The sequence below is a fragment of the Mustelus asterias genome, chromosome 15, assembly GCF_964213995.1.
Source record: "Mustelus asterias chromosome 15, sMusAst1.hap1.1, whole genome shotgun sequence".
NCBI classification, from domain to species: domain Eukaryota; kingdom Metazoa; phylum Chordata; class Chondrichthyes; order Carcharhiniformes; family Triakidae; genus Mustelus; species Mustelus asterias.
Window position 1 is genome coordinate 1237967 of NC_135815.1, and position 13993 is coordinate 1251959.

The window sequence follows — 13993 nt, forward strand, 5'->3', positions numbered from 1 at the left end:
CTTCAATCTAAACAGGTCCTTTCCGCTCAGGTTGGCAGTTCATGTTGAAGTGTTTTGATGTTAATTCAGGTTAACGGGAAGAGTCTCTGAAGAATGAAGCGACTTTAGAATCTGTCCGCATTTGAAGATTTAAAAAGCGGTTCTTTCAGCCTCTCGCCCCCAACCTGTTTCTGGACAATCTCTGCGGCATTGAGAAGGTCAGTTATGGAGACCTTAGTGGAATCTGCCGAGTTCGAAATGGTCACACTACCAGTCTCACACCTCAGCGTTACAACCTCTCGCCAATGGCAAAACATTGTCAATGTGATTAGCCAGCGCAAGGAGAGGCTCACCGACATCGATGGCGTCCCAAAGAGAAAGTTCACCATCAAAAATGAATACATCCAAGACATCAACCAGCAGATCTTCTCCAAGTTCGCCGGCAAGGACAAGGACTCCGTCTACCCGGTCCGCCAGCCCACCCTGGCCCCCAGTGAGAGAATGTCTGAAATCTTTGTGTCCACCGGTTACAGTTACCGGGGAGTGTTGGTACCCACCATCAACCAGGTATTCAAATCCAGTCAGTTAGAGAAGCTGTACCAGCGCTACTCCGCCCGCCAGAAACGCATCTCCCTGGTTATGATGAACGTCATAGACTGTTTCACTAAGTTTAACATTATGATGGTGTTTTTCTTTGCTACTCCCGAACTGATTAAACCCATAATGAGTGGAGTAACGGGCATCTTCATCCTCTTCTCCTCCGTTCTGTGTTTCCTGGTTCAAGCCGGCAAAGATGCCATTTCGCACAACTACCTGCAATATATTGGGCTTGCTACTTGGCTCTACCAGTCGGCACAGATCCTCGTAGGTTTGGGAATGGGTTTGGAAACCAACGAGACCTGGTTCGTCCTGTTCATTGTGTTTGGTACTTACACCATGCTTCCTATCCCACTGCTCTGGTGTATCCTTGCTGGGACCTTCTCCTCAGTAGTTCACTTGTTAATAGAAGGATTTCGGTACGCCAGAGGCGAAATTCTCTTACATCAGGTACTTGTCTCTTTTTATCTCGATTCAAATTCCAGGTCAGCTTAGACTAATACGATGTAGCTTAATTGAGGCGTCCTTTTTAATCAGCCCCAGATCTGGGACCGAGTTTAACTGAAGCATGACCAAGAGACCAATTTGACCAGATAATTGTTTAAGTGATTGAGTTCAGAGAGTGCACTGTGTCTCCGTTAGCCTTTCCTCCTCAGCTGTTTACACCACTCCTATTTATGAACTATGAACATACAAAATAGGAGCAGCAGTAGGCCATTCGGCCCCTCAAACCTGCTCCTCCATTCAACCAGATCATGGCCGACCTCTTCGTGTTTTGAATTCCACATTCCCATCTGCCCCAGAGAATCGATGATTCCGTTGCGAAACCAGAATCCATCTACCCGCACCTTAAAAATATTCAATGACCTTCCATCACTTTCTGAGGCAGAGAGTTCCAAACCTCTGAGAGAAAAAAATTCTCCCTATCTCTGTCCTAAAGGGTGGTGGGTGCGTGGAATGGGCTGCCAGCAACGGTGGAGGAGGCGGATTCGATAGGGTCTTTTAAGAGACTTTTAGATAAGTACATGGAACTTAGTAAGATAGAGGGTTATAGGTAAGCCTAGTAATCGTCTAGATAGGGACATGTTCGGCACAACTTTGTGGGCTGAAGGGCCTGTATTGTGCTGTAGTTTTTCTATGTTTCTAAAAGGGAGACCCCTAATTTTAAAACAGGACGCCATAATTCTGCACTGTCCCATAAGAGAAAACATCCTTTCCATATCCACCTTCTCAATACTGTTCAGGATTTTATTTACGTCAATCAAGTATACAATAGGCCTAGACATCCAAAAACTGACACAGTTCTTGAGGAGTATAGTGAAAGTAGGAAAGAACTTAAACATGGAATTAGGAGGGCTAAAAGGGACCTTGAAATGTCTTTAGCAAACAGGGTCATGGAGAATCCCAAGGCTTTTTATGCATACATTAGGAGCAAGAGGAACATAGGAATATAGGAATTAGGAGTGAGAGTTGGTCATTCAGCCCTTTGAGCCCGCTCCACCATTCTATATGATCATGGCTGATCTCCATCTCATCTGAACTCCACTTTCCTACCTTTTCCCTGCTTTTGATCAAATATTTAACTATTTCTTTTTTGAATCCATTGATCAATTCTGCATCCACTGCACTCAGGGCCAGTGAGTTCCATAGATTTATTGATTTATTTATTTCACTAATATCCTTTCGGGAAGGAAACCTGTCGTCCTTACCCAGTCTGGCCTACATGTGACTCCAGAGCCACAGCAATGTGGTTGACTCTCAAATGCCCTTGGGCAACGAGGGATGGACAATAAATGCTGGTCGGCCAGCGATGTCCACGTTCCACGAATGAATAAATTTTTTAAAAATTAGTTTCGCAAGTAGGCCTACATTAACACTGCAATGAAGTTACTGTGAAAATCCCCCGTTGCCACACTCCAGCGCCTTTTCGGGGGCACTGAGGGAGAATTTAGAATGGCCAATGCACCAAATCAGCACGTCTTTTGGACTGTGGGAAGAAACTGGACAGCATAGGAACCCATGCAGACACGGGGAGAACATGCAGACTTCGCACAGACAGTGACCCAAGCTGAGAATTGAACCTGGGTCCCTGGCATTGTGAGGCAGTAGTGCTAACCACTGTATCACCGTACCTCACAACCCTCTGTGAGAAGTAGCTTCTCCTTATCTCTGTCTTGAACCCATCTCTTACTCTACAACTACGATCTCTTGTCCTGGACTGTTCTAGAAAGGGGAACATTTGGTTGACATTTACTTTATAAATCCTGTTGAGTATTTTATATACTTCAATCAAATCTCCCCCTCATTCTTCTGTACTCCAGTGAGTACAAGCCCAAGCTCCTCAACCGCTCCTCAATTGATGCCCCTTCAAACCTGGAATCAATCTAGTGAACCTCTTCTGAACCGCCTCCACTGCCATCACACCCTTCCTCAAAGAAGGTGACCAAAACTGAACACAATACTCCAAGTGTGGCCTCACCAATGCCTTATACAACTGTAACAACACTTAGATCATAGATCATAGAATCTACAGCATGAAGACAGGCCCTTCGGCCCAAACTGGTCCATGCCGACCAAAATGCCCATCTAAGCGAACCTCATTTGGCCCACCCCATATCCCTCTAAACCTATCTGTCCAAATGCCTTTTAAATGTTGTCAATGTCCCTACCTCAACCACTTCCTCCGGCAGCTCATTCCACACACGCACCACCCTCTGTGTAAAAAAGTTGCTCTTCAGGTTCCCATTAATTCTTTCCCCTCTTAACTTAAACCTGTGCCCTCTAGTTCCCGATTCCCCAACCTGGGAAAAAGACTGAGTGCATTCACCCTATCCATGCCCCTCATGATCTTATAGACCTCTATAAGATCACCCCTCAGCCTCCTACGCTCCAAAGAAAAAAGTCCTACCCTGTCCAATCTCTCCCTGTAACTCAATCCCTTGAGTCTTGGCAACATCCTTGTAAATCTCTTCTGCACTCTCTCCAGTTTAACTCCATCTTTCCTATAGCAAGGCGACCAGAACTGAACACAATACTGAAGGTGTGGCCTTACCATCGTACAACTGCAATATAACTTCCCAACTTCTATACTCAATGCCTGACTGATGAAGGCCAGCATGCCTTCATCAGTCTTCTTCAAAAGCCTTCTTCACTGCCCTATCTGCCTGTGACTCCACCTTCAGAGAACCGTGCACCTGAACTCCAAGGTCCCCCTGTTCCACGATACTCCCTAAGGTCCCACCATTCACCGTGAAAGTCCTACCTTAATTTGACTTTCCAAAATGCAACACCTCCCACTATCTGTATTGAACTCCATTTGCCATTTCTCGGCCCACTTTCTCAGCTGATCAAGATCCTGCTGCAATTTTTGATAACCTTCCTCACTGTCTACAATACCGCCTATTTTAGTGTCATCTGCAAACTTACTGATCATGCCTTGTTCATTCCCATCCAAATCGTTGATATCGATAACAAACAGCAATGGGCCCAGCACTGACCCCTGAGGCACACCATTCTCTACTTTTATACTCGAGACCCTTTGCAATAAATGCCAAGATTCTATTTCCCTTTCTTATAACATTCTGCACCTTAATACGCGCTTTCTGAGACTCATGCACAAGGATACCCAGGTCCCTCTACACAGATGCCTTTTGAATCTGTTTCCCATTTAAATAGTAATTTGCCCTTTTATTTTTTGGCCAAAATGGATAACCTCACATTTATCCACATTAAACTCCATCTGCCAGATTCTGACCCATTCCCCTAGCCTGTCAGTATCCATTTGTAAATTTTTTATCTCCTCATCACAGCCTGCTTTCCCACCTATTTTCATGTCATCAGCCAACACTGTCCCTGCATGTAGATAATTGATATAGATTGTAAATAATTGTGGTTCGAGAACTGAACCCTGCGGGACCCCACGAGTTACAGATCGCCAAATGGAGAAGGACTCATTTATCCCAACCCTCTGCTTTCTATTAGTCAGCCAATCCTCAATCCAAGATATTTGGAGTTTAACCTTTTGGATCAGTCTTCTATGTGGCACCTTATCAAATGTCTTCTGGAAGACAGGATCCCCATTATCTCCTTGCTGGTTCCATCCTGAAAGAACTCGAGCAGGTTTGTCAATCAGGACTTGCCCGTCACAGAACCGCGCTGACACTGGTGGATTCAGCTTTGCTTCTCCAGATGTTCAGTCACTTCCTCCTTAATGATTGACTGCAGCAACTTTCCCACCACTGAGGTCAAGCTGACTGGACTGTAGTTTCCCACTTTTTGCCTCTTTCCTTTCTTGAATAAGGGCTTCACATTAACGTGTGTCCAATTCACCGGTACCTTTCTGGAATCCAGGGAATTTTGGAATATCAAAACTAATGCCTCTACTTCCTGTGCTGTTACCTCCTTTAACACCCTAGAGCGTAGGCTATCAGGTCTTGGAGACTGAGCTACTTTTAAATCCTTCAGTTTACTGAGTATCTTCTGGTTATAGTAATTTCACCAAGTTCCACTGTATTAACTAGTTTTTGGGATAGAATTATTATCTTCTACTGTGAAGACAGAGACAAAGTATTGGTTTAATGCCCCTGCAATCTCTGAGTTTCCCATAATTACCTCACCATTTCCATCTTCTAAAGGGCCAACATCTACTTTCACTATTCTCTTCCTCTTTATATACTGATAGAAACAAAGAGGGTAGCAAGAGAAAGAGTAGACCCAAGCAAGGACAATGGAGGGAAATTATGTGTGGAGCCGCAGAAAGTGGGTGAGATCCTTAATGAGTACTTTGTATCAGTATTCACCAAGGGGAAGGACATGAGGGATGTTGAGGTCAGGGAAAGGTGTGTGAACGCTCCAGAGAATGTCAATATATTGGAGGAGGAAGTGTTGAGTATCCTAAATTGCAGTAAGGGAGACAAGTCCCCGGGGCCGGATGGGATCGATCCCAGGTTACTGCGGGAGGCAAGGGAAGAAATTGCTGGGCCCTTAACAGATATCTTCACATCCTCTTTGACCACAGGCGAGGTTCCAGAGGAATGGAGAGTAGCCAATGTTGTTCCCTTGTTTAGGAAAGGAAACAGGGATAATCCAGGAAATGATAGCCGGTGAGCCCGATGTCAGTGGTGGGGAAGCTTTTGGAGAAGATACTGAGGGACAGGATATATGCACATTTGGAGGAAAATGACTAGTTAGTGACAGGCAGCGTGGTTTTGTACGGGGAAGGTCATGTCTCACCAACTTGATTGAGTTTTTTGAAGAGGTGACAAAGATAATTGATGAGGGAAGGGTTGTGGATGTAGTTTACATGGACTTTAGTAAGGCGTATGATAAGGTCCCACATGGCAGACTGGTACAAAAACTAAAATCACATGGGATTCAGGGTGGGCTGGCTGGATGGATACCGAACTAGCTTGGTTATAGAAGACAGAGAGTAGCAGTGGAAGGGTGTTTTTCAGAATGGAAATCTGTAGCTAGTGGTGTTCCGCAGGGATCAGTGCTGGGACCTCTGCTGTTTGTAGTATATATAAATAATCTGGAGGAAAATGTGGGTGGTCTGATTGGTAAGTTTTCAGATGACATGAAGATTGGTGGAGTTGCTGATAGTGCCGGGGATTGTCAGAGGATCCAACAGGATATAATAGATTGGAGACTGAGCACAGAAATGGCAGATGGAGTTTAATCCGGACAAATGAGAGGTATTGCATTTGGAGGATCAAATTTAGGTGTGAATTATACTGTGAATGGCAGAACCTGGAGGAACATTGACATACAGAGGGATCTGGGCGTGCAGGTCCACAGTTCCCTAAAAGTGGTAACACAGGTGGCCAAGGTGATTAAGAAGGCATATGGCCTGCTTGCTTTCATCAGCCGGGGCACTGAGTACAGGAGTACTCAGTGTCGTTATATAGAACCTTGGTTAGGCCACATTTGGACTATTGTGTGCAGTTCTGGTCACCACACTGCCAGAAGGATGTGGAAGCTTTGGAGAGAATGCAAAGAAGGTTCCCCAGGATGTTGCCTGGTCTCGAGGGTGTTGGCTACGAGGAGAGGTTGAATAAATTGGGATTGTTTTCACTGGAAAGACGGAGGCTGAGGGGAGACCTGATAGAGGTCTACAAAACTATGAGAGGCACAGACAGGGTGGAGAGTCAGAGGCTTTTTCCGAGGGTGGAAGTGTCAATTACACGGGGGCACAGGTTCAGGGTGAGAGGGGGAAAGTTTAAGGGAGATGTGCGGGGGAAGTTTTTCACGCAGAGAGTGATGGGTGCCTGGAACGCGCTGCCAGAGGAGGTGGTGGAAGCAGGCACATTAGCAACATTTAAGAGGCATCTGGATGGGTACAGGAATAGGGAGGGAATAGAGGGATACGGACCGAGTAAGGACAAAAGGATTTTTTTTAGTTTAGTTAGGACATCATGATCGGCACAGGCTTGGAGGGCCGAAGGGCCTGTTCCTGCGCTGTACTGTTCTTTGTTCAAGTCACTTTCACTCTTCTAAACTCCATTGGAAACCAGCCCCGTGTGTCCAACTGTTCCTCATGAAACAACCCACTCATTCCAGGTATTCAGTTAGTAAACCTCCTCTGCTTCCAAGGCAGTTACATGCTGCCTTACATAAGAAGGCCAAACTGCACACAATGTTCCAGATGTGGTCTCACCAATGACCTCTATAATTAAAACATAATATCCTTTCTTTTATGTTTAATTCCTTTTGTAATAAAGGGTAACATTCCATTTGCCTTCTTTATTACATGCGGTGTCTGCTTACTAACCCTTTAATACTCATGCACGAGTCTCCCTGGATCCCTCTGCTGTTTGGAATTCTGCGTCTGTTCTCTGTTTCAGTAATACTCTGCTTTTTCATTCTTCCTGCCAAAGTGAACAACTTTGTACTTTCCTACATTATATTCCATCTGCCCGGTTTTTGCCACTCACTCAACCTACCTATATCCATCTGAAAACCCCATACATCTTAGAGTCATAGAGGTTTACAGCATGGAAACAGGCCCTTCGGCCCAACTTGTCCATCCCCCCTTTTTATTTTAAATCCCTAAACTAGTCCCAAATGCCCACATTTGGCCCATATCCCTCTGTACCCATCTTACCCATGTAACTGTCTAAAAGCTTTCTAAAAGACAAAATTGTACCCGCCTCTACTACTACCTCCAGCAGCTTGTTCCAGACACTCACCATCCTCTGTGTGAAAAGATTGCCCCTCTGAACACTTTTGTATCTCTCCCCTCTCACCTTAAACCTATGCCCTCTAGTTTTAGACACCTCTATCTTTGGGAAAAGATATTGACTATCTAGCTGACTTATGCCCCTCATTATTTTATATATCTCTCTAAGATCACCCCTCAGCCTCCTACGCTCCAGGGAAAAAAGTTCCAGCCTCTCCTTATAACTCAAACCACCAAGTCCTAGTAGCATCCTAGTACATTTTTTCTGCACTCTTTCTAGTTTAATAATATCCTTTCTGTAATAGGGTGACCAGAACTGTACACAGTATTCCAAGTGTGGCCTTACCAATGTCTCGTAACTCTCCCCAATGCCCTACCATTCACTGAATAAGTACTGCCCTAGTTCGATCTATCATATAATCATAGAATCCCTACAATATGGAAGGAGACCATTTGGCCCATCACCTCTGTATCAACCACAATCCCACCCAGGTCCTATTCCCATAACCCCACAATAATAGGTAGGAAAGTGTGTTGTGAAATGTGAGGTAATGCATTTTGGTGGATTGAACCAGAGCAGGACTTACTCAGTTAATGGTACGGCTTTGGGGTGAGTTATAGAACAAAGAGATTTAGGGTTACAGGTTCAGAGCTCCTTGAAAGTGGAGTCACAGGTGGACAGAGTGGTGAAGAAGGCATTCGGCATGCTTGGTTTCATCGGTCAGAACATTGAATACAGGAGTTGGGACGTCTTGTTGAAGTTGTACAAGACATTGGTAAGGCCACACTTGGAATACTGTGTGCAGTTCTGGTCACCCTATTATAGAAAGGATATTATTAAACTAGACAGAGTGCAGAAAAGATTTACTAGGATGCTACCGGGACTTGATGGATTGAGTTATAAGGAGAGGCTGAATAGACTGGGACTTTTTTCTCTGGAGCGTTGGAGGCTGAGGGATGACCTTATAGAGGTCTATAAAATAATGAGGGGCATAGACAAGGTAGATAGTCAAGATCTTTTCCCAAAGGTAGGGGAGTCTAAAACTAGAGGGCATAGGTTTAAGGTGAGAGGGGAGAAATACAAAAGGGTCCAGAGGGGCAATTTTTTCACACGGAGGATGGTGAGTGTCTGGAACAAACTGCCAGAGGTAGTAGTAGAGGTGGGTACAATTTTGTCTTTTGAACGGGTTAGACATTTGGACAGTTACATGGGTGGGATGGGTAGAGGGATATGGGTCAAATGTGGGCAATTGGGACTACCTTAGTGGTAGAAACTGGGCAGAATGGACAAGTTGGGCCAAAAGGCCTGTCTCCATGCTGTAAACCTCAAAAGAACAAAGAACAAAGAAAATTACAGGACAGGAACAGGCCCTTCGGCCCTCCAAGCCTGCACCGGCCATGCTGCCCGACTGAACTAAAACCCCTACCCTTCCGGGGACCATATCCCTCTATTCCCATCCCATTCATGTATTTGTCAAGATGCCCCTTAAAAGTCAGTATCGTATCTGCTTCCACTACCTCCCCTGGCAACGAGGCACCCATTACTCTCTGTGTAAAAAATCTGCCTCGTACATCTCCTTTAAACCTTGCCCCTCGCACCTTAAACCTATGCCCCCTAGTAATTGACTCTTCCACCCTGGGAAAAAGCTTCTGACTATCCACTCTGTCCATGCCTCTCATAATCTTGTAGACTTCTATCAGATCTCCCCTCAACCTCCATCGTTCCAGTGAGAACAAACTAAGTTTCTCCAACCTCTCCTCATAGCTAATGCCCTCCATACCAGGCAACATTCTGGTCTTTTCTGTACCCTCACCAAAGCCTCCACATCCTTCGGGTAGTGTGGCCACCAGAATTGAACACTATATTCCAAGTGCGGCCTAACTAAGGTTCTATGATCTCTGACTCTAAGTGGGAGATGGCTTGCCATCACCTCCACATTTTCTGATCAGGATATCTTTTGTTGCTTTTACAGGTTTATGTCAAAGTCCTGTTATTGGCTTGTATGAATCTCGTCAGTCTTTATATCAGCTACCTCTCCGTCCGGGCTCAACGAATGTCATTCTTGGAGACCAGGAAAAATATTGAGGGCCGAATCCAATTGGAGGATGAAAATGAAAGACAGGTAACAAGAGGGGGGGGATGAATATCGATTTCCACAGGACGTTGTTTCACTCAGTGCACCCATTGTTGAGCAAATTCCTCAGTCCTACCCACCCCGCTTCTCATCATCTCCCTCAATCCCACCTACTCAACTCTTCATTCCCCCAATCACCTGTGCACAATATCCCTCAATTCCACCTTGTCATCCTTGAAGGGGAGCTTGCAGGTGGTGACATTTCCATATGTTTGCTGCCATTGCCCTTCTTGGTGACAGCACAGAAGGAGGCTAATCAGCCCATTGAGTTTATACTGGCTCTTTCATAGAGCAATCCAGTCAGTCCCGTTCTGCTGATCCACTCTGCATTAGGGTTAGGGTTAGGCTGAGGTGACAGCATGCTCAAGGATTTTCCAGAAGAATGGGAAGTTGGACGTCGGGCAAGGGTCAAGGGTTGGTTTTTAGAGGAAAGGAGTGATGATGGGATTGAAAGAAGAGGGATAACACATGATGTGTGACATATGAGGAGTGTTTGAGGACTCTGGGTCTACACTTGATGGAGTTTAGAAGGATGAGGGGGGATCTCATTGAAACTTACAGAATACTGAAAGGCCCGGATAGAGTGGACATGGAGAAGATGTTTCCATTAGTCGGAGAGACTAGGATCCAAGGGCACGGCATCAGAATAAAGGGACGACCCTTTACAACCAAGATGAGATGGAATTTCTTCAGCCAGAGGGTGGTGAATCTACTGAATTCATTGCCGCAGTAGGCTGTGGAAGCCAGATCATTGAGTGTCTTTAAGGCAGAGGTAGATAGGTTCTTGATTGAGAGTGGGATCAAAAGTTACGGGGAAAAGGTGCGAGAATGAGGTTGAGAAACTTATCAGCCTTGATTGAATGGCGGAGCAGACTCGATGGGCCGAATGGCCTAATTCTGCTCCTGTATCTTATGGTCTTATGAAGAGGGAGAACCATTTACAATATTGACTAAGAAGAGGATCATGAGGGGAAGTTGGGTGGTCAGAGTTTACTTGGAACAGGATTGAAGGACAAGAAAGTGGGTCTTATGGACAAAGTGAGCTCAGTGAGGACAAGAGGAGGGATAGGAGATAAAATAAAGAAGCAAGCAAGTTCAAGGTGTGGCGAATATCTAGTTCATGATTCATGTTACTATTTTAGAGATCATGTTTAGTTCTGAGAAGATTGTCGTTGTGAAGGTAAGGTAATAAAAATGCTGGGCTTTGGAAATTGCCAGAACCCCAAAAGGAAAATGGCAGTTCAGAGGGTTATTTGAGTTTGTTTATTAGTGTCAGAAAAGGACAGATTGAGCTGAAGTGGCCGGAGAGATTGTAAATGGGGATAGTCGGCTTGGGGATCAGTCTGAGGATAGAACAGCAGGCGATGTCGCCATGGAGATGTGAGTGGCTCAAGAATCTTTACTGGGAAACTGAATGTTCTGCAGCAGGGAAAGAGAGCCGTACTGGAAAGGTGCTGCGATTGGCAGGCTCCGGGCATTCACAGCTCAGGAAAACCCTTGCAGCTGAGACGGTGGCAGAACTTGGCTGACTCTGTGCTGGAGGTGGTTGGGGCTTGAGAGAAGCCCTGAGAATCATTCATAGCTGCTTGCAGCTGGAAGATTAGAGTATGGAGAAATCTTGGGGCAGTGTCAGCTCAGTGAAGCTGGTGGTCTGTAAAAGAGCTGGAACTAAGCAGGCGATTAGAGGTAAGAGTGCAGCTTTTTAAATGTAATCTCAGAAGAGATTGAACTACTCGGAGGTGTGCAGTTGTTGAGGCAGTCCAAGTCATTTGGTGGAATTCTTAAGTTAGATCTTCAAAAGTGACATGAAATCCCTTGTGAGGGAGCAGGATGCCGGGATTTTATGGCCTCCCCGTGACAAGAGGCAGCTTGTGGGATTTTCCGGTCCTGCTGAAGTCAATCGCTATTTGTGTTGCTAACCAGCCACACCGCCAGGGAACCCACTGTGGGGTCGGCTTCAGTCGGGACAGAGGGTCCCGCTGGTGGAAAGGTCGGAAAATTTCAATCAGAGTCTTAATGTGATTCGGTGACTTTCAGTGGCCACTGATGTCTGGGTGGGTTGCCCAGAATTCTTTGGCATCTGCCACATCTGCCATTTAATGTGAAATGTGTATTGAACCAGAGTTCATCTGTTAATTCAGACTTACCTCTGAATGTATAAGATCGATATTGTAGAATGCTTTACCTCATTGACTTTCCATAGTAAAATTTATTTTAATTGTTCAAAAATGTGAAACGTTGGAGCTTCATCCTCTGATTGGGTAATTGATATTTCAAACTTTGTGTACTTTAAATAAAAAGTTATTCATCCCTGACCAGATTGTAATAAAGACTTCGGTGTAAGAAACATGCAAGAACATGTGACCAGACAGGCTTGAGGAAAGGAGGGTTAGAGCAGACAAAGTGGTTCAAATTGTCTTGATCTCAGAGGCGGCATGGTGGCACAGTGGTTAGCACAGCTGCCTCACAGCGCCAGGGAACCGGGTTCGATTCCAGCCTTGGGTGACTGTGTGGAGTCTGCACATTCTCCCCGTGTCTGCATGGGTTTCCTCCGGGTGGTCCGGTTTCCTCCCACACTCCAAAAATGTGTGGGTTAGGTTGATTGGCCATGCTAAATTGCTCCTTAGTGTTAGGGGGATTAGTAGGGTAAATACGTGGGGTTACGGGGATAGGGCAAGGGTGGGATTGTTGTCACAGGATTGATGGACCGAATAGCCTCCTTCTGCCCTGTAGGGATTCTCTGATTCGATGATTCAGTGACAAATAAGCCCATGGTCTCCTTGCACTTAAAGAAAATAACAGCACAGGAACAGGCCCTTCGGCCCTCCAATCCTGCGCCGATCACATTGTCCTATCCAGACCAACTGCCTGTATCCCTCTATTCCCCACCTGTTCATGTGTCTATCCAGATAAGTCTTAAATGTCACTAACGTAACTGCCTCAACCACCTCACTTGGCAGCGCATTCCAGATCCCCACCATCCTCCGTGTAAAAAACTTCCCCCGCACATCTCCACTGAACCTTTCCCCCCCCTGACCTTGATCTTGTGCCCCCTTGTAATTGTCATTTCTGCCCTGGGAAAAAGCTTCCAACTGTTCACCTTATCTACGCCCCTCAATTTTATAAACTTCTATCAGGACCCTCCTCAGCCTCCATCTTTCCAGGGAGAACAATCCCAGTTTATTCAATCTCTCCTCATAGCTAATACCCTCCATACCAGGCAACATCCAGGTAAACCTTTTCTCTCCAGAGTCTCCACGTCCTTCTGGTAGTGTGGTGACCAGAATTGGACGCAGTATTCCAAATGTGGCCTAACCAGCGTTTTATATAACTGTAACATAATTTGCCAACTTTTATATTCAATGAGATTCTGGCACTATTGAATCAGGCGGAAAGAGGCCACATCCTGATTTTCACAGCACTGAGTTTAGATGTCCAGCCACTCCCAAGGCAGGAAGAAGGTTGGTTTGTCAGGTGCAATAACCCCAATGTGGTCCTTGGGGAGTCACTAATTGATCTCCGTGTGGGCTGGTTGGATATGAGTTCCCCGGTAAGCAGCAATGGCCTGCCCAACTGGAGCTCATCACTTCAGTCTTTCCAGGCAGACGCAGGGAGGGCTCTGCACAACTATTCTCCTAATGGAACTTGTGTGAGATTTGCTGTTCCAGTTGGGACTCGTGTGTCCTAGAAAGGGACACCCCAGATACCCCAGGTACTGCAAACACCCCGGATAGCGACACCCCGGAGACCCCGGACACCCTGGACACTCCAGACAAACCCAGACACCCCAGATATCGCATACACCCCGGACATTCCAGACACTCTGGACACCCTGGACACCCCAGACACTGCCCAGACACTCCCAGACACCCCGGACACTCCGGACACCCCAGACACTCCAGACACCTTGAACACCCTGGACACTCTGGACACCCTGGACACTCCGGACACCCCAGATACTCCAGTCATCCCGGACACTCTGGACGTTCTGGACACCCCCGGAAACTCCGGACACCCCAGACACTCTGGACACCCCGGATAGCGAGACCCCGTGTCTTCGGTTTCAGAGGGTGATGTAGAAGATGCTTCAGGGGATGTCCAGAGT

At 46.0% G+C, this 13993-nt stretch overlaps 1 protein-coding gene across 1 annotated transcript in view; it reads left to right on the forward strand.

Moving 5' to 3' along the window:
* The first annotated feature begins 237 nt into the window (after positions 1–237).
* The window catches only part of LOC144504864 (adenylate cyclase type 8-like), a 123674-nt gene continuing 109918 nt past the window's right edge, over positions 238–13993 (forward strand). The window contains exons 1-2 of the mRNA XM_078230620.1: positions 238–1026; positions 9727–9876. Coding sequence (XP_078086746.1) covers positions 238–1026; positions 9727–9876 — 939 coding nt within the window. The remainder of the gene's footprint in view (positions 1027–9726; positions 9877–13993) is intronic.